The 20,937-nt window shown below is 39.5% G+C and overlaps 1 protein-coding gene across 1 annotated transcript; it reads left to right on the top strand.

The window, feature by feature from the left end:
* Positions 1 to 862: 862 nt before the first annotated feature.
* Positions 863 to 2,068, top strand: LOC138387235 (PC-esterase domain-containing protein 1B-like). The gene has a single exon (XM_069474170.1). The coding sequence runs from the start codon at positions 863 to 865 to the stop codon at positions 2,066 to 2,068; it is 1,206 nt and encodes a 401-aa protein (XP_069330271.1).
* Positions 2,069 to 20,937: the final 18,869 nt, after the last annotated feature.

Genomic DNA, 20,937 nt, shown 5'->3' with positions numbered 1-20,937 from the left:
ATGGCCCGGATATTGAGTATGCTGAGGTATGACAGTTCTCCAAGACGTTACCCACGGGGGAGGTGGGTACAGGGTACACGCGGATCTCTCTGTATTATTTCTAGTAAGTGCAGGTGAATCTCCCATGAAGTGGCAAAAAATAATTTAGTTAAAAGAAATAGAGTTGAGCCCTCCAGGATTTGCGCAGGACCTGAGTATTCTGCCAACCACTTCTTGGAAAGCCTAGCAGTCGACTAGTCCCCAAGCTGGGCTCTACCCCTGGGAATGGCAGCCCTCCCCCTGTGGCGACATACCCTGTGGAGACATTTGGATGCCACGAGTACACGAGTTGGCTCAGAGGGAGAACCAAGCCAGCAATGAAGAAATTCTCCTCAACTAGAGATGTGAACACCAAGGAGAGGCATCCAGACGCGACAACAGCTCCCATTAGTGAGCTATGGGTAAAACAAAGAGAAGGCCGTGGCCTGGCTGCGCCCAGAGTGTAGACTACTAGCAGTTCAAGGCCGTGCTGTTTGAAAGCAAGCGCGGATCCCGACACCCAGAATGAGAGCCCTCACTCCAAAGCCAATCGGGGAAGGCTCCCCCTGGGCTTCTGCGCCTCCCTCCACCAGGCGGAGTCTGGGCGCACGCACGGGCGCCTCCGCGGTTCAGAGGTCACGTCCTGGGCTGAGGTAACTCTAAGCTGAGGAAGGCTTCAGGGTTCAGACCCGCACCACCCTTCTCGGCCCCCGCCCCAGCGCCAGGCAGAAACGACCCCCTTGCCCGCCCTCTTCTTCCCCTGCGGTTCTGCCCTCTCCTAACCTCTCCCCGGATCCCGCTGAGGGGAAGCAGAAGCTCCGCGGCCGCCAAGCCCTCAGCCCCCATGGCCCACCTGCGGGCCGCCGAAGTCCGGCAGCTGCTGCACAACAAGTTCGTAGTCATCATGGGGGACTCGATCCAGCGCGCCGTGTACAAGGACCTGGTGCTCCTGCTCCAGAAGGACTGCCTGCTCTCCTCCAGGCAGCTGAAGGCCAAGGGTGAACTGAGCTTCGAGCGCGACGTGCTGCTGGAGGGCGGCAGGTGGGGCCGCATGCACAATGGCACCCACTACCGCGAGGTGCGCCAGTTCTGCACCGGCCACCACCTGGTGCGTTTCTACTTCCTCACACGCGCGTACTCGCAGTACGTCGAGGACGTTCTGGAACAGCTGCAATCTGGCGAGCACACCCCGGACGTGGTGGTCATGAACTCCTGCCTCTGGGACCTCTCCAGGTACAGCCGGGACTTCCGGAGGAACTACTGTGGGGACCTAGAGAGCCTGTTCGGGCGCCTGGCCCAGGTGCTGCCTGAGACCTGCCTCCTGGTGTGGAACACCTGCATGCCCGTGGCCCAGACCGTCTCGGGGGGCTTCCTTCCGCCTGAGCGCTGGCCCAGCTGTGCCCGCCTGCGGGAGGACGTGCTGGAGGCCAACTTCTACAGCGCTACGGAGGCGGGCAGGCATGGCTTCGACGTGCTGGACCTACATTTCCATTTCCGCCATGCCGGGCAGCACCGGCAGCGAGATGGCGTGCACTGGGACGAATGGGCGCACCGACACCTCTCGATGCTGCTGCTGGCCCACCTGGCGGGTGCCTGGGGCGTGGACCTCCCCTGTCGCGAACCCGTGGGCGGGTGGATCAGGGATGGCCCAGCCGACAGACGTCCACACCCCACGGGCAGGAGGCACCCCCGAGACAGCCGAGGTGACCCGACCTCGTCCGGGCCGCCCCCCACGCTCCCGTGCCTCCGCGCCCCTCAGCAAACTTATGTGCCCTTTCCCCATTCTGGACCGCCGTTTACGCCCCACCACCGAGACACCTATTTGCCTTCCGACCGGTCTTTACAGGGCCAGCAATTCTCCAGCGACATGTTGGCGCGCCAAAGCGGATATAGCAACGAAGCAAACTGGGTGGTTGGCCCCGAGTCACGGCTGGGCCCCATCCGCACAGGCTCTGCTCAGCATCAAGGCGGAGAGTCTGCCCCTTACCCTCCCCGGCGCCCCAGCAGGCCACGCAGACGCGAGCGAAGGCACACAAGTAGACGGATCTGAGCACACCGAGACAAGACCTCAGTAGCCAGACGCAGACTTAGGGAAACACCTGTGTCTTTCCCAACACAGTCACTGGGCTGCCTGAGCGCCCTCACTCGGGCGTGACCTACACAGCTACCCGGGCGGGTGAGGTGAGGCCTCTTTAAGCTTCCTGCCCTCACTAATGAACATTTCATACATTCCCCTTTGCCAGAGCTTCCACACCACTTCTTAGAAAGGGGGCAAGGACCCAGACCACCATACCATGCTCCTCTTAGCATTTGCCCGAAAATGAATTCCCCGTGAAAAAAGTGCTCCTCTCACTAAAAAGAAAAAAAAAAAAAATTTGTCTTACCTGACTATAAGTCTTCAACTAGTATTCTCCATTGACATTCTTCCTAAAAACAAACCAAAAAAAGTAAAAATTTTGATCCTTAAAACATGCCAAAACATTTCAATTAAGACTCCAATTCCACCATTAGGTTTTTGCCTACTATGTTGATATAGACCTTAATCTCCAAAACTTTCACCATAAATTGTCCCGCTGATTCTTTGTGTGCTTCAACATAGCATGCCCTTAAAAAAAAAAAAAAAAAAAAGTATTCCATTCACTAATGCAAGGTGGTGGTTTCTTTCTGTTAGAAACATACTCTTTACTCTCAAGTTCATCAAATCCCTAGCACATTTTTTTAAATAGACTTTATGTTTTAGAGCAATTTGAGCTTCACAGCAAAATTGAGTGGAAAGTACAGAGAGTTCCTATGTACTCTGATTCCACACAGGTACAGCCTCTCCCACTATCAACATCCCACATCAGATGATACATTTATCTTTGAGGAACCTACATTGACACATCATTACCAGTCCAATGACATAGTTTAACTTAGAGTTCATTCTTGGTGTTGTACATTCTGTGAGTTTTGACAAATGAATAATGCATGTATATCGATCATTATAGTATCATACAGAATAATTTCACTGTCCTAAAATTCCACTCTGCTCTGAACCTTCATCCCTCCCTCTTCCCAATCTCTGGCTCTGTGGATCGATAACTGTCTCCATAGTTTTGTTTTTTTCCAGAATGTTACATAGTTAGACTCATACAGTAATGCAGCTTTTTCAGATTGGCTTCTTTTGCTTAAAAATATGCATTCAAGTTTCCTATGTGTCTTTTCATGGCTTGATAGCTCTTTTATTTTTAGTGATGAATGATATTCCATTGGTTGTACTACTGTTTATTCACATACTGAAGGACATCTTAGTTGTTTCCAAGTTCTAGCAGTTATGAATAGAACTTCTATAAACATTGGTGTGAAGGTTTTTGTGTGAACTTAAGTTTTCAACTCATTTGAGTAAATACCAAGGGATGTAATTACTGGATCATGTGGTAAGAGTATGTTTAGTTTTGTAAGAAACTGCCAAACTGCCTTCCAAAGTATCTGTACTATTTTGCATTCCATCAACAATGAGTGAGAGTTTCTGTTGCTCTGCACCCTTGGGAGCATTTGCTGTTATCAGTGTTTTGGAGTTTTTCTGAAGGGTATAATTTCTGTGTCTAGATTTTTTTTTTTTTTTTGCATGCAGATGTCCAGTTGTACAGCATCATTTGGTGAAAAGACTATCTTTTCTACACTGTATTTCCTTTGTTCCTTTGTCAAAGATCAGTTGACTATGTTTGTGTTGTCTATTTCTGGGCTCTCTATTCTGTTTCATTGACCTATTTATCTATTCTTTTGCCTATACTACACTGTCTTGATTACTGTAGCTTTATAGTAAGTCCTGAAGTCAAGTGGTGTCAATCCTCTGACTTAGTTTTCTTTGCATATTGTGTTGGCTACTCTGGGTCTTTTGCCTCTCACATAAAATTTTAGAATCAGTTTGTCAGTGTCCACAAATATTTTGCTGTGATTTCCATTTGGATTACATTGAATCTACAGATCAAATTGGAAAGAAATAACATATTGACAACATTGTCTTTAAAATATCTCTTGAGATTTTTTTTGACCTGTGTTATTTATAAATGTGTCATTTAATCTCTAAGTTTTTTGAGATTTTCAAGCTACCTTTCTGTTATTGATTTCTAGTTTAATTTCAGTGTGATCCGAGAGTAGATATTGTATGATTTCTATTCTTTTAAATTTTTAAGATGTGTTTTATGGCTCACAATGTAGTCTATCTTGGTAAATGTTACATATGAGCTTGAGAAAAATGTGTCATCTGCTGTTGTTGGATGAAGTATTTTATACATGTAATTTATATACAATTAATTGATAGTACTGTTGAGTTAAACTATATGTTTACTGATTTTTCTGCCTGCTGAATCTGTCCATTACTGATAGAGGATGTTGAAATTTCCAACTATAATAGTGGATTCAACTATTTCTCTTTGGAGTTCTATCAGTTGTTACCTCATGTATTAAAAAATACTTTAATGCTCCGTTGTTAGGCACATACATATTAAGGAGTTAAGTCTTCTTGGAGAATTAACTGCTTTGTCATTATGTAATACTCCTCTTTATCCATGATAATGTTCCTTGCTTTGAAGTCTGCTTTATTTGAAATTAATGTAGCTACTCCAGCTTTCTTTTGATTAGTGTTATTATGATATATCTTTCTCAATCCCTTTGTGTTTCATGTAGATGAAAACTTAAAATTGAGTTTCTTATAGTGAGTTTTATATATATACATATATGTAGTGAGTTTCTTATAGACACTATATAGCTGGGTCTTTTGATACACTCAATCTCTGTGTTTTAGTTGGTGTGGTTAGACCATTGATGTTTAAAGTAATTATTGATATTGTTGGATTAATATCTACCATATTTGTTACTATTTTCAATTCATTGCCTCTGTTCTTTGTTCCTATTTTTGCCTTCCATATTTTTTTTTTTTGCCTTTTGTGGTTTTAATTAAGCATTTTGTATAATTCTATTTTTCTCCTTTCTTGGTTTATCGATTACAATATACTTCCTATTTGTTTACTTTTTGGGGGGTGTACTTTCAAATAACATTTTACTACTTCATGGGTAGGGCAAGATAGCCATAAGCTACAGTCACCAAATACATTGTTGCAGTTATTATTTTGAATAAACTATTATCTGTTCAACCAATTAAAAATAAAAAAATAAAAGTTTTTATTTTACCTGCACTATTCCTTCTCTAGTGGTCTTCCTTTCTTATATAGAGCCAAATTTCTGACTTGTATCATTTTCCCTCTCTCTGAAGAACTTGTTTTAACATTTCTTGCAAAGCAATTGCAATTGAGGCAAAAAAAATCCTTCAATTTTTGTTTGACTGGGAAAATCTTTACAGGCATACCTCAGAGATATTGTAGTTTTGGTTGCAGAACACCACATAAAACAAATATCACAATGAAGTCAGTCACAAATTTTTTGGCTTTCCAGTGCATATAAAAGTTATGATTACACTATACTATATAATCTATTAAGGATACAATAGCAGTATGTCTAAAAAATGTACATACCTTTTAAAAAATAATTTATTGCTAAAAATGTTAATGATCATCTGAGCCTTCAGCCAGTTGTAATCTTTTTGCTGGTAAAGGGTCTTACCTCAATGTTTATGGCTACTGACTGATTAGGGTAGTGGTTGCTAGAAGTTGGGGTGACTGTGGTAATTTCTTAAAATAAGTTAACAATGAAGTTTGCTGCATCAATTTACAGCTTCTTTAATGAAATATTTCTCTGTAGAATGCAATACTGTTTGATAGCATCCACAGTAGAACATCTTTCAAAATTGGAATCAGTCCTCCCAAGCCCTGCCACAGCTTTATAAACCAAGTTTATGTAATATTTTAGATCTTTTCTTGTCATTTCAATAATGTTAACAGCATCTTAACCAGGAATAGATAACATCTCAAGAAACCACTTTCTTTACTCATCCATAAGAAGCAATTCCTCATTCGTTTAAGTTTTATCATGAGATTTCAACAATTTAATCACATCTTTAGGCTCCAGTTTTAAATCAAGTTCTTTGCTATTTCTACCACATCTGCTGTTACTTCCTCCACAAGTCTTGAACCCCTCAATGTCATCCATGAGAGTTGGAATCAACTTCTTCCAAATTCATGTTAATGTTGATATTTTGATGATCTCCCATGAATCATGAATGTTCTTAATGGCATCTAGACTGGCAACTCCTTTCCAGAAGGTTTCAATTTACCTTGCCTAGATCCATGAGAGGAATCACTACCTATGGCAGCCTATCCTTATGAAATATATTTCTTTTTTTTTATTTCAGCATATAATGGGGGTATAAAAGTTTAGGTTATGTATATTGCCCTTGCCTCCCTCCCCCCGAATCAGAGCTTCAAGCATGTCCATCCCCTAGATGGTGCGCATCACACTCATTATGTATATATACACCCATCCCCTCTGCCCCCTACATCTGCCCGACACTTGATTGATGTTATTCCTAAATGTGCTCTTAGATGATGATCAGTGAAACCAATTTGATGGTAAGTACATGTGGTGCTTATTTCTCCATTCTTGGGATACTTCACTTAGTAGAATGGGTTCCAGCTCTATCCAGGAAAATAACAAGAGGTGCTATATCACCATTGTTTCTTATAGCTGAGTAGTACTCCATGGTATACATATACCAATAATAAGACTTGAAAGTCAAAATTACTCCTTGATCCAGGAGCTGCAGAAGGGATGTTGTGCTAGCAGACATGAAAACAAAATTAATCTGCTTGTGCATCTCCATCAGAGAGCCCTTGAATGACTAGGTGCATTATCAATGAGCAGTAATATTTTGAAAGGAGTCTTTTTTCTGAGCACTAGATCTCAACTGCGGGCTTAAAATATTCAGTAAACCATGTTCTAAACAGATGTGCAGTCATTTAGGCTTTGTTGTTTCATTTATACAGCACAGGCAGAGTTAGCATAATTCTTAAGGGTCCTAGAATTGTCTGAATGATAAACAGTCACTGACTTCAACTTCAAGTCACCAGCTACACTAGTCCCTAACAAAAGAGTTTGCCTGTCTTTGAAGCTTTGAAGCCAGACATTGACTTCACTTCTCTAATCTTGAAAGTTTGAGATGCCAACTTCTTCCAATGGAAGGCTGTTTCATCTACATTAAAAATGTGTTGTTTAGTGTGGCACCTTCATTAATTATTTTACTGCATCTTTTCTGGATAACTTGTTGCAGTTTCTGCATCACCACTTGCTGCTTCACCTTGTGCTTATTTTCTTTTTTTTAAGAGACAGGGTCTTGCTATGTTGCCTGGGCTGTTGTACAGTGGTTATTCACAGGCACAAGCCCACTACTGATCAGCATGTGAGTTTTGATCAGCTTTGATTCTAACCTGGCCAGTTTACTCCTCTTTAGGCAACGTGGTGGTCCCTCACTTTTGGGAGGTCATCATATTGATGCTAACGTTAGTTTGGATGCCTAACAGGCATAGCACAGTACAGCCCAGAGCTCCTGGACTGGAATGATTTTCTTCCCTCAGCCTCTTGAGTAGCTGGGACTACAGGTATGTGACACCACTCCCAGCCACCTTGCATTTTTGTTATGGAGATGGCTTATTTCCTTAAATCTCATGAATCAACCTCTTGCTAGCTTCCAATTTTTCTTCTGAAGCTTCCTCACATTTGTAGAATTTAAGAGAATTAGGGCCTTGCCCTGGACTAGGTTTTGGCTTGAGGGAATGTTGTGGCTGGTTTGATCTTCTCTCCAGGCCACTAAAACTTTCTCCATATTAGCAATAATGCTATTTTATTGCCTTATCATTTGTGTTTTCATTGGAATAACACTTTCAATTTTTTTCAAGAACTTTTCCTTTGTATTCACAACTTGGCTAACTTTCTGGCAGAAGAGGCCTTTGGCCTATCTCACCTTTCAGTATGTCTTCCTCACTAAGCTTAACCATTTCTACCTTTTGATTTCAAGTAAGTCACGTGCAACTTTTCCTTCCAATTGAACACCTGGAGGCCATTGGAGGGTTATTAATTGGCCTAATTTCAATATTATTGTGTGTTAGGGAAGAAAGAGAGGCCCAAGGAGAGAAAGGGAGATGGGAGAATGTCCGGTTTGGTAGAGCAGTCAGAATACAAACAACATTTATCAATTAAGTTTGCCCTCTTATATGGGTGCAGTTCATGGCACCCCAAAACAATTACTATATTGTAGTAACATCAAAGATCACCGATCACAGACCACCATAACAGACATAATAATAATAATACATCATGAAATATTGTGAGAATTACCAAAATGTGGCACAGAGACATGAAGTGAGCATACACTGTTGGGGAAATGACTCCAACATACTTGCTCAATGTAGGGTTGCCACACACCTTCAATTTGTAAAAAAAAAAAAAAAAAATGCAATATCTGCAAAGTGCAATAAAGGAAAAACAATAAAATGAGGTATATCTGCATTTCTCTTCCACTTTGAAGAGTAATGTTACAGGTGAAAAAATTTTAGTTTTTTTTTTTCTTTTCTCTCAACACTTTAATTTTTTTACCACTGTCTTATTGCTTGTATGATTTCTGAGGGGAAGTCTGATGTAATTCTTATCTTTACTCCTCAATAGGTAATGTATTCCTTTCCTCTGGCTTAGTTCAAGATTTTTTTCCTTATCTTTGATTTTTTTGGATTTAAATATATGTCTAAAAGTGTAGTTTTTTTACATTTATCCTGCTTGGTGTTCTCTGAGTTTCTTGGATCTGTGGTTTGCTATCTGACATTAATGTGGGAAAATTCTCCATCACTATTGTTTCAAATATTTCTCTTTTTTTTTTCCTTTCTTTCTTCTCCTCTGATATTCCCATTATGCCTATGGTACATCTTTTGTAGTTGTCCCACAGTTCTTGGATCTCCTATTATATGTTTTCCATTCTCTCTTTGCATTTTTAGTTTTAGAAGTTTCTGTGGACATATCCTCAAGCTCACTGATTCTTTCCTCAGCTATGTCCAGTCTACTAATTAGCCCATCAAAGGCATTCTACATTTCTGTTACAGTGTTTTTATTTTCTGTAATTCTTCTTTTTTCTTTCTCAGAATTTTTCTCTCTCTGTTCACATTACCCATCTGTTCTTGCATATTGCCCACTTTTTCCATTAGAATCTTTAGCATATTTATCATAGTTGTTTAAAATTACTGGTCTGATAATTTCAACATTCCTACCATATATGAGTCTGGTTCTGGTGCTTGCTCTGTCTCTCTAAACTGTGTTTTGCCTTTTAGCATGCCTTGTAATTTTTTGTTGAAAGCTGGACATGATGTACTGGGTAAAAGGAACTGCAGCAAATAAGCTTTTAGTTATATGGTAGTAAGGAATGGTGGGAAGAGATGCATTTTATAGTCCCTATGATTAGGTCTCAGTCATTTTATGAGGCCATGCTCCTGGGCTGCGCTCTTCATAAGTGCTTCTAAGTTTTTCCCCCACCTAGGTGGGATAGGATGGCTAGAGGGGGCTGAAGTTGGATATTTCCTTTCTGTGAGATCAAATTATGCCCTGATAAAAATATAGTAAATTAGGTTCTAGTAAACCAGTTTCTCTTGAGGGCAGAACTTGTTAAAAAGAACAGAATGCTCTGAACACATATCAAAATGGCTACTTTTTTCCGTTCCCTGCCAGAAGCCTGAGGGAATATTTCTCCTGTCTTCACTGTGGGAACCTGGTAGGGCTCCTGGAAATAACATTCGCAGAAGGGTGGGGGCTCACCTAAGACTGGTCTCCCCTGGAGTTTTTAGCATGCAGATTTGTCCATAGCGAGCCTCCAGCAATTAGTCAATAATAGTTTAGGTTTTCCTCCCTGGAACTGATTCCCACAAAGTTTTCTTCTCCAATAAGTTTTGATTCTCTCCATCTGCCTGTCTGTCTCCAAGTTTGGGGGCAGTGATTTGCCCTATGAGCTCAATTCTCTGACAGAGCTAAGATTTGTTGATTTTCAGTTTGTTCAGCATTTTATTTGTTAGAAGGGGGTGATGACTTCCAAGCTCCTTACATGCCAGACTAGAAACTGCAAGTCCCATCTCACACATTTTGAAGTGGTCCAGTGAACTCAAGCATATTGCAGTGTAAGTTAGAATTCTCATTAAACAATCTCTCATAATTTTTGTTGTCTATTTTCTATTCCTTAACATTATCTACTTCTTTCACAGTCTATGCATTTTTTTTAAACAAATGGTCTACTTCCTCATCAACTATCCTCGGTTAGAATTTTGCATAGATTACCCCTGCTAGAAATACTAACCCCTGTATGACAAGTCAAAGTATGGGTTTCTTCTATCCATCTCTCTTTGCATCCTTTCCCTAGTTTAAGTAAAGCATAGTCTTGGGTTAGTAGCCCTTCTGCCAGGCTACATGCAGCAGGATGTACATGCAAAGTAAACAAGACAAAATGATCATCATCACATTCAGCTTTATTATATGAACAGGAAATTGAAAGCAACATTTCCATCACATTTTCTCAATAATCAATGCCATGGAATTTTAATAATGAAAGATAGAGATTAGTACATTGTGATGTTGAATATTTTCAGGGAATTAGGGTATCGCCTGAAAATAAATATAGTTGAACATTTTCTCACTGTTAAGTTTATACTAGATCCCCTTATGTCTTGCTGGTCATAATTTTCTTTAGCAGGTTCCTTTGAAAGAGGCTTCATTCTTATCCACCCTTTGTTAGACTCTCCCCCATGTTTCATAGGCCATAAACCTGCTAATGCATACACATGGCAGGGACAAAGTCTCATCTCAATGCATCTTTTGTCACAATGCACCCATCAATCCACCATGCACTGAGAAAAGACTGCAGCCCTACAACCTTTTTACTGGGGTTTTGTGCAAGGTGCTTAATTTCATTGCATCTGTCAAGCCGTACTTTATCGGAGAGTCTAACAGTCTTTGAGTGCATGGTGCTCTATCACTTATGTAGGGGTTATATTGATCTTTCTGGTGTGTACTCTAAAGTGGCTGGCATCAAAAGCCAGTGAGGCAGCCAGTTTGAGCAGTATGGGCCATTTACAAACTTCAGGATGAGATGCTGCAGGATGCCAGGGAAAACGTTTTTGTTTTTCCAGAGGGAACCATAGTTCATGAAATGTGGTTAATGTACCATATTTGTATACCCTTAAAATCATTTTATAACCACACTGAGTGCCTCTAAACATTAAATATATTTTATAAGTAGTTGGTTAACTAGCTGTTGTATGCTTTAAATAGTAAATAAAATGGAAAGGCACTAAACAGTGACTATATTTCATAGAGTAAGATGCTTTTCTAGCCACTCAATAATTCTCAATGTTAAGAAAAATTGATTTTAGAGGCTGAGTGCCTCTAAAAATTAGCATCTTATCTTCCTACAGGGGATGATTTTCAGTTAGTCTGCTTTCTTCCAGCTTTTGACTTAATGATCTCTAAGGATCCCTTCTTTCTAAAAAGTTCTATAGGTTCTGTTGGATTATAATTTCACTTGGGCACATATGTAATTAACTGGACAAAATATAAAATAGGAAATAATTCCATCTTGTTTTTTGAATGTTAATTGAAAAAGAAGTAGTTCTTCACTCACTGACTGTTCCTTAACTCCCACCTCCTCCCTCTTCCCTCAAGACTTCATAAAGTCTAAAGACTACATAGATAGACTGAGAGTAATAATATAGAATTTAAGAGTACTAATTCCCAAGCACTGCCACACAGCACATCTGAGAAATGAATGTATTTTGCATTTGTGGAAACCTAATAGGGGAAAGGAATTCCCTAAGAGGTGCTAATAGTCACATTTTGTGTGTGTGTAAAATTTAATCATTTTCCTAATTCTTTATCAACTCTGCCTCACCTTTGAGAAAGTCATATTGCCAATGCTGAGACCTTCCAGACAGAATAATAATGGCTCATAATATCATACAAGTTGAGAACTGAAATAATCAGACACTCCACAATTACAGAAAATAGCATTAAAAGAAGATGCAACTCTGAAATCTTCCTAAACCACCACCAGACGAGTGACCCTTGGTATGTCACAAGGTCTCCCTGAGTAATCTATCACAACCTTGTTAATGTAATCTCATCAGTAAAATACATGGTTTGAGTTAGATTCTAGAACCTGGGAGCTAGATAATCTCCACGGGTTCCTTTTAGATCTAATAATTTACAAATTTCTTCTAGTCTTTTATCTTATTCTGAAGAACCGTGTGTTTCAAGTGTTCTCACCAGTTCCACAGCAGTAGGTGGCTGGCATGTTGAAACCTGAGAAAGAACAGATAAGTATCGAATTTCTTGGGTACATGTGCTTATACTTAGAAAGAATGCAAAGAGTGAACAAGATTCTTCTCAGATACACCCTCAAAATTCCCACTGATGTCACCGGGAACTATGTGGGATTAGATGAGGACAGGGTGCTGATTTGAGCCAAATCCAGCAATGAGCTGGCACATATTTTTCCAGGTTAGTCTGATGTGGTCTCCTGGTTCACAGACTTGAGAAAGATGTGGACAAAAGCAAAACACCCCAGGATAACTATAAGCTCTCTGAGGTGGGTGTATTTTCTGAGTCACCGTTGTATCCCTAGCATCCAGTCCATAGTGGTTGCTCCATGAACATTTGTGGAGCTAAAAATCCCATAAGCAAATGCAGCCTACCAGATAGAAAATGTAAACTGTCTAAAACGGAAAATCTGAGAAGACTTGAGACAGCATTCAGTATGAGCCCTGTATTTGATAGTGTTACAAGAAAAATATCATGAAAATCATAATTGCCCAAATAAGGAATTATTTTCATGCTTGGATTCAATCTAGGAATTGCTTTCCAGCCATAAAGCAAAGTGTGGGGGCCGGGGGGGTCTCCCTATTCCTCCCAACACACATATATCCCAAAATACAGAGGGGAACAGAGAACCTGGACAATGTCACCTTACTACTGAAGTAAACAATAGTAATTATAATAACATTAATAGATGCTTACTGTGCACTAGCTACTGTTCTAAGCGCTCTATGGGTATTATCTAGTTTAAATCTCACTACAGACCTATTAGGTAGACATTATTATTACCATTTTATAGATAAGGAAAAATAAGCATCAGTGTTTTGAAAAAACCTCAAAGTCTGGGCAATTTAGCAGACAGGTGACTAATCTACAGCAGTAGTCACTATCGATAGCTCTGCATTTGAAATCTGAATGTCTAGTGGTCTGTCATTAAGCAAATGTGAATATTCTCGAATTAATGTAAAACTCCATGATATGAGAAAGCATCATAGGAAAGAACAATATGAAACACAGGAAATGAGTCAGCAAACCAGAAATCAAAAATGATGTGGCCAGGAAAAGAAACAATTACCATAGCCACAATTGGAGAAAGATTTTATCTATCCCATTGGGTATGATCTCAGTATGTATAATCCCAATTATTAAAGTATGTGTATATTCATAACTTTTGATACATTATAGAAAGAGAGAGGCCGACAGTTGTATATACAAAAGGGTATATTTCTTCCATGGCTAGCCGTAGGCAAAACTGTTGACTATGACAGAGTAATGGGTTTATATATCAGGTCTGGATATGAATTATAACTCTGTTACCAACCGGTTACATGTCCATGGTTGTCCTGACAGAAGCTTGAGTCCCCTTCCTGAAGAGCAATCATGGCTAACTAGTGTATTTTAATTCTTCCTTTTACCTGTGGAATGCAAATTTACATTAAAAAGACCTAGAGAAAACAGATGAGTAGATGGTTCATAAGAGAGGAGTAGACATGACTTTTGAAGCCCCCACCGCCCCCCACCATGGTTCCATATACTTTGCCTATGTAGAAGACTAACCCTGATTATTATCTTATTCAATGTTTAGTCAACAGAGGTTTGTTGAAACACACAATGTGTCAGGCACTAACTAGTGTCTCGGGATAAATCAGGGAAAAAGGTCTCTCCAAACATTGTTAAAGAGGAAGACAAATAAATATGAGGTCTGTCCAGAAAGTATCCAGCCATGCAACATGTTCTCATTATATTAACAATGGCTGGATGCTATGGAGAAATGTAAAGGAGGATAAGCAGCTGGGTGGGAGGGGAGTGAGTGATATCAGATGATCACAGAAGACATGCTTGAATATATATTTAGCACAGAACTGAAGAAAGTGAAGGACCAAGCCATGCTGATATTTAGGGGAAAGTATAAAACCCTACAATTCCAGGGCAGATGCCTGCTGTCATACTCAATAAGCAGTAAGACGAAGGATCAAGCTGGGCAGTGGTAGCTCAGATGAATTGGGTTTCAGCCGTAGCCTTGTAGGCCATCATAAGCACTTCAGTTTTTATTCTAACGTGAAACATGAGGAACATGAAAAAATGTGTGGTCTCCTTAAGGTTTTACAAGGACCATTCTGGCTGTGGGTTGAGTGAGAATGGGAAGAGGTGGGAAAGAATGAGGGAGGCAGGTTAGGAGACCATTGCAAATCCAAACTTTCTTTCAAGGCTTGGGCAAAAGATGTTTTTGATGGAGGTGGTAAGAAAAGGTTGATTTGGGAGATATTTGGGGCTAACGCCTGAGGCTTTGCTGATGAATTGGATGTAAGGTATGAGGAAAAAGAAGGAAGCAAGTATGACTAAGGTTTTTGCCTGAGCACTCAGCATATTAAATAAATGATTACAGTATAATCTTAGTTTTCTTTGCTCAAAGTAATTTGTTTTACTTTTCATAGTTATGACATCACACAACTTATTAGCACATACAAAAAAGAAAAAATATATGTATTAAATTATATCTACCTCCTACTCCCTAAGAGGTGTTGAGGTCATTTGAAATATTAATAGATTTCCATGCCGAACTGTTGGAATGGAAATAAAAACATGAACAAATACAACTGAAAAAATAGTAGGAAGACATAAGAACCTAGGAAATATTCCCTATTTTTGTTTCTAGCTGAAGGGACAAGCTAAATTGCTTGAATTCCAGAACTTCAGATCAAGGAACATGTTTCCCCAGATGCTCCACCCAAACTGTATTTAGTTGCTTAAGCCTCACCCCACAAGTCCAGAATCAACACAATTTGCTAAAGTAGGCAGGCACCCGCCCAAAGGCACATCAAGGACGAACACTACAGAGTGAGAGAGGAAGGATCATTTACTAGGATCCATAAGGAATACTTAATTATCCACTTCCCTGCCCTCAGAGCCTGCCTCTTTCCAGCCAATTCCCTATACCACTTGTCTGTTAAGGCTCAGTTTTCTGGACAAAGTGCCCCTTCCATTTTTCCCAAGGTCTTTCTTGATTCCTGAGAGGTTTAAGTTTTTCTTCCAACCTGTTCTCCTCCAAATTAATACCCTCTGTGAGCACAGACTCCTCAGTGTTTTGTGGGACCCCTGTCTGCCTCCCAGGGACTCTTAGGCATATCACTAATATGGTATAGAAGCAACCAGACTGTCTTTCTTCTCTTCACCCTACGTAAAGGAATGTGTAAGAGTCATTTCTTAAGCCGGGCGCGGTGGCTCACGCCTGTAATCCTACCACTCTGGGAGGCCGAGGCGGGTGGATCGCTCAAGGTCAGGAGTTCGAGACCAGCCTGAGCGAGACCCCGTCTCTACTAAAAAATAGAAAGACATTATATGGACAACTAAAAATCTATATAAAAAAAAAATTAGCCGAGCATAGTGGCGCATGCCTGTAGTCCCAGCTACTTGGGAGGCTGAGGCAGTAGGATCGCTTAAGCCGAGGAGTCTGAGGTTGCTGTGAGCTAAGCTGATGCCACGGCACTCACTCTAGCCTGGGCAACAAAGTGAGACTCTGTCTCAACAAAAAGAAAAAAAAAAAAAAAAAGAAAGAGTCATTTCTTTTGAGCCATTGCCCTGACAACTAATGTTTTCATAAGCAGTAAACAAACTGCCAGGTTCAATCACTCTCAACATTCCTCATAGGCATCCTCAGAATTTAAAATCACCAGTACTAAGGTTACTCACCTTTTAGAATAGTCTCTAATCTGAGCTCTGAGTTTGGGAGTTGAACCAGGTTGACAGCATTGCATTAAGCCTTAATTATTTTAGCATAGGGTCTGATGGAGAAGCTCAAAAAATACTATACCATTTCATCTGTTTTATAAGATTTCGGGAACTAGAATCAGAAGAATGGCAATGCTCTAGATTCCAGTGTCAATGTCCAACTTCCCATGGACGTGGTCTAAAAATCTAGATCTGATGAAGGAGTTAAAACACTTTAGATAAGGGAAAGAAGCTAAGCTTTGTAATGAGCAAATCTAGTAAATCTTCCTATCAAGGTAAAGGGGAAAGCAGGGAGAGTCCCCAGAACTCTTTTAAAGAACTTAGGATACCAAAACCAGAAGGGTAGGGGAAGGAAGGCAGCCAGACATAACTATTCCTGAAATAAAAGTCAGAAAATGGAAACACAATAATCTATTGCCACCCCTCCCACATACAAACTCTGACCTGGCTGTGAGAGTAAGAGGAGCTAACATTCTCAGACTGAGCCACAGACACTGGCATGGGAATATCTTTGAAGGTCGTCCCTCATGGCTGTCCTTTGAAAGCTATGCATCATTTTGATGTAGATCTTTCCCTTAATAATAATTTTTATTGATCACTTATTATGTGCCAGGAACTATATGGTTTCTTTATTTATAGGTCATGATAACTTTAGGGAGTAAGTACCCTTATGTCCCCTAAGACACACATTCCTTACCCACAATAGATGTTTCTTCAACTAATTCTAAACCTTGCTTCTCCACGTTGTTCTTCAAAACTTTATAAGTAACAACACTTGATGACTGGTGACGTTCAAAATTTGCTAGAATCTAAAGAAAATGAATTTGAGACAACATAGTCTGGAGTTTGAGTTCTAATTTCACGTCTTAGTCTTACTTAGTAATGACTACAGGTCTTTTATTTCCTTTAAAATGGTTGACTTAGTTTAAGTCTCATCTCCATTTTGAAGCTCAGACTGGATTAGAAAAATTGACTTGGTTCCATGAATATGTGCAGTATGGATGTATACAGCAGGCTACAGTCCATTCTCAATAGGTCTTATGACTAGGAGACACCATGTGTGGGGCTTAAAGCTATCTAAGAACCTGACGATTGTTGGTGTAACAGAGACAACCCACTCCCTCCAGCTCTCTGATGTTTGAGATGTCAGATGATTCCTGAAGATTGAAATTATGCCTCTCATTTGAGGGCAGAAACTGGGCTGCGTTCTTCTTTGTAACCCTCTACCCAGCACAGAGCCTGATGTGTAGAAGATGCCCAGCCATGTTTTGGGAAAAAAGGAGGGTGGTAAAAAAGGAAGGAAGGACATGTGTTTAAACACAAGACTAGACCAAGGAATGTTTGCAAATAAACGTTGCCCTATGATACGTCTTCTGTTTTTAATCTTGTTAAGTCTTTTATTATTTAACTTTTTATCGTTTTAATTTTTTTTCCTTAAATAGAGGTAAACTATGAGAACAAAGATTTGTCTTTTTCTTTATTTTTTATGTAGACTTCATGGAAGCAAGCACTGGGCTAACAGAGGCTTTAAAATATTTATGATTTGCCTTACTTGCAACCAACAATATTCCATAATGAGTTCAATTCCAAGTTAAATACAATTTTCATGTAAAAATGTGTTGCTTTTTAAAATCTTCAAATTCTACAGTTTAAATCTTGTTCCCATTCTGAAATTCAGACTGGATTAGAAAAATTGAGTTGGTTCCATGAAGATGTCATGCATATTGATATATTTTTTCTATTTTCTAACAATTATTTGACATAGATTTCATGTGGACCTTTCAAATGATTTATCATAATGTTACCTAAATTATTATCGCAAAATTTCAAGTGCATATACAATGTTATAAAGAAGTTTCTAATTTTTCTTTCTGGGTCCATTATTGTACTTTTACTTATTAGCAAAAGGACAAATCTTTTTGAGTAAGTTCCCTAATTAAAAACTTTAAAAGTATATATATATATATATATATATATATACCCCAAAGGGCCTTACACTTTAGTCTGATCTCAAAAAGTTACAGATAAGCCCCTGTATAGATGACAGAATTGTTTTAATGTATTTATTATAAATTCAAGGGACAAGACTGTTCTTGATCTCCTAGCTGCATGGTACTAGATGAAATCATTATTAATAGTGAATGGGACAAGTTACACTTTGTCCCTATTAACATGTGGAGATCTAGATAACAGTCAAGATCAAACCAATAAGATTTCTCATAAATTTGGAGAAGTAGAGAGAAACAACCATGGGTTTTGCTCTAGAAAACAGTGAAAAAAAATTGAGATTCGGTTAAATTCTAAGTCCAATAAATTAGCATGATTTATTTGAAGTTGACAGTAATGAGAAGTCCCTTTTTAGTTCTGGTTAATTGTATTTCTGAACCAAAAGTCAGCAAATATTCCTGAGTGTCTACTATCTACATGGCCCTATTTGGTGCTAGTGATGGATACCAAGAACTCTAAAATATGATTGATGATGGCCCACATAAAGCTTATAATCATCCTAGGAAGGAAAAAAAACATTATGTATGAAAATTTACAATACCAACTTGTATTTTGAAAATTAGTTCATATTGCCCATGTTCTAATTCTTTTATAAAATCCTCAAGAAGAAACATGTAATTTCTAGAAAAAAATGATAATCCAAGCAACATTTAAAATTTGTCAGAAAGATTAGGCTAAAATAAATATTTAAGTTGTAAAACACAAGCAATTGTTAAAATGTATTTTACAGGCAGAATAAACAAGTGAAATTGTATTTATTAAAACTCACATGATTAGAAAACTACCTGTAGGAGGTGAATAAAAGAAAGTTCAATATAATACTCCTGGAGGAAAGCAGCCCCACTATTAATACAAAGAAAGGTGTCCAGAACCAAGAGGGCTTCGATCAGAGAGCTTCCTTTCTCTCTGGACTCCGCAGAGTACAAAAACCTCATGGTGCATCCTTAATCATGTCTTCACATAACACAGAAGCAAGAGCCAGCTTTGAAATTCTAGCTAAAGAATAGGACCTTAGGTATCAAATGGAGGTACACACAAAGAAGTCCTTTCGTACTTACAAGGGTAGAGACTGAATTATTGTGCAACCTGAAAGGGTAGTGGGCCAGCAGAAGCCCCTGAGTGTACTATTCACAATGTGTGCAGTAATTTGTGCAAGAGGTAGTGACATGGATGTCTGCCCCATAGATTACTCATCTAGAAAGCCTATTTTAATGAAAAAAAGAAAAGTACTAGTAGAGCATAATTCCTTATAAAAATATGATAAGTAAAAGAAATGCACATTTTATGTGCAAGGTCACAGTGACCTTCAGGAAACAATTATGTTCGGGAGTTGGATGTGAAGACAGAGCATCTTGTGTTTGGGGTAGACAGAGAAAATTGTAAGGCAGGTAAATTATCAAGTGTGAAGCACTTACCTTCTGTTAGAACCCAGGAGATGTTGAAAAATGCTTACTCACTAAACAAGCAAATAAAATGAAGATGAGTAGAACTCAGATCAGAAAACAAAAATTGCAGAAAAGCATAAAGATCAACAGAGATATTGCTACTAAAAACAAATGGTTTGAGGAATAGATAAGGGGCAGATAACAGAGGTTAAGAAGTGTAAGATTTTGGACTTCAATGCATGAGCAATGGAGGGTCCATTAAAACTGGAGGGGGCAGGAAGGCTAAGGATGGGGCCAGTGGCAGAATATGAATCAAATTCTGTTTCAGGAAGATTTATCTGGCAAGGCTGTAATGTAACAAAAAATACACATTTGGTTTCTGCCCCTGGTTCCTTGCATAGAGATCCTAAAATCTTTCTAACTTTCCGAGTGATAAGGGTGCTAAGTGCTTATTTTGTTATAATATTGGGTCTTTGCCCCAGTTCCTGACATACATCTCCTATCCCTTAGAATTTCCTGGGTGATAAGAGTATCTTTTGTTCTGATGAAGCAACTTTTGGTGAGCCCCTGGATGGGGGCCAGTCATCAGAAGACCAAGCCATGATTAGAAGCTTGGAACTTTCAGCCTTCTGAAAAGGAGAGTGGGGCAGGAGATTGAGTTAATAATTGAACATGCATACATGATGAAGTCTCCATAAAAATCCCTGGACCATGGGGTTCAGAGAGCTTCCAGTCGGAGAACACATCTACCTTCTGGGAGGGTAGTGCACCCTAATTCATGGGGACCTTGCCCTAGGTATCTCCTCATCTGGCTCTTCATTTGTATCCTTTAAAGTAATTTTACAGTAAGTTAGCAGTAATAAGTAAACTGTTTTCCTGGGTTCTGTGACCTGCTCTAGCAAATTATCAAACCTGGGGAGGGGGTTATGAGAATATCTAATTTGTAGCCAAGTCAGACAGAAGTTTTAGGTAACCTGGGGAATTATTAATTATGAGTGGCACCTGAAGTGGGGGTCAGTCGTATGAGACTGAGCCCTCAACCCATGGAGTCTGTGTCAAATCTGGTTAGTGTCACAATTGAATTGAATTATAGGACACCCATTTGGTGCCTGAAGAGAATTGGAAAATTGCTTGGTGTAAAAAAAAAAATCCCATACATTTGGCCACAGAAGTGTTGAGAGTAAGTATAGAGAAAAAGGGTTGGTTTTTCCTATACCAAGATGTATAACTCAAATCAAAGTAATAAAAAACCTAGAATTCAGCAAGTCAATTAAGAAACTACTATAACAACCCAGATATAATGTTATTAGAACATACAAAAATTTTTTAAAAGAGATAAATTTCCTGAGGATTACAATAAATTCTTCTTTTGTCGGAAATATGATGATTCTGGTTTTTATGTTGTTGTTTGTTTGTTTTTTTTGAGACAGAGTCTCGCTCTGTTGCCTGGGTTAGAATGCCGTGGCGTCAAGCTCACAGCAACCTCAAACTCCTGGGCTCAAGCAATCCTTCTGCCTCAGCCTCCCGA

This window comes from Eulemur rufifrons, chromosome 1, assembly GCF_041146395.1.
Source record: "Eulemur rufifrons isolate Redbay chromosome 1, OSU_ERuf_1, whole genome shotgun sequence".
Classification (NCBI taxonomy): domain Eukaryota; kingdom Metazoa; phylum Chordata; class Mammalia; order Primates; family Lemuridae; genus Eulemur; species Eulemur rufifrons.
Note: the sequence above shows the minus strand (reverse complement) of the source record. Positions and strands in the feature narration are given on the sequence as shown.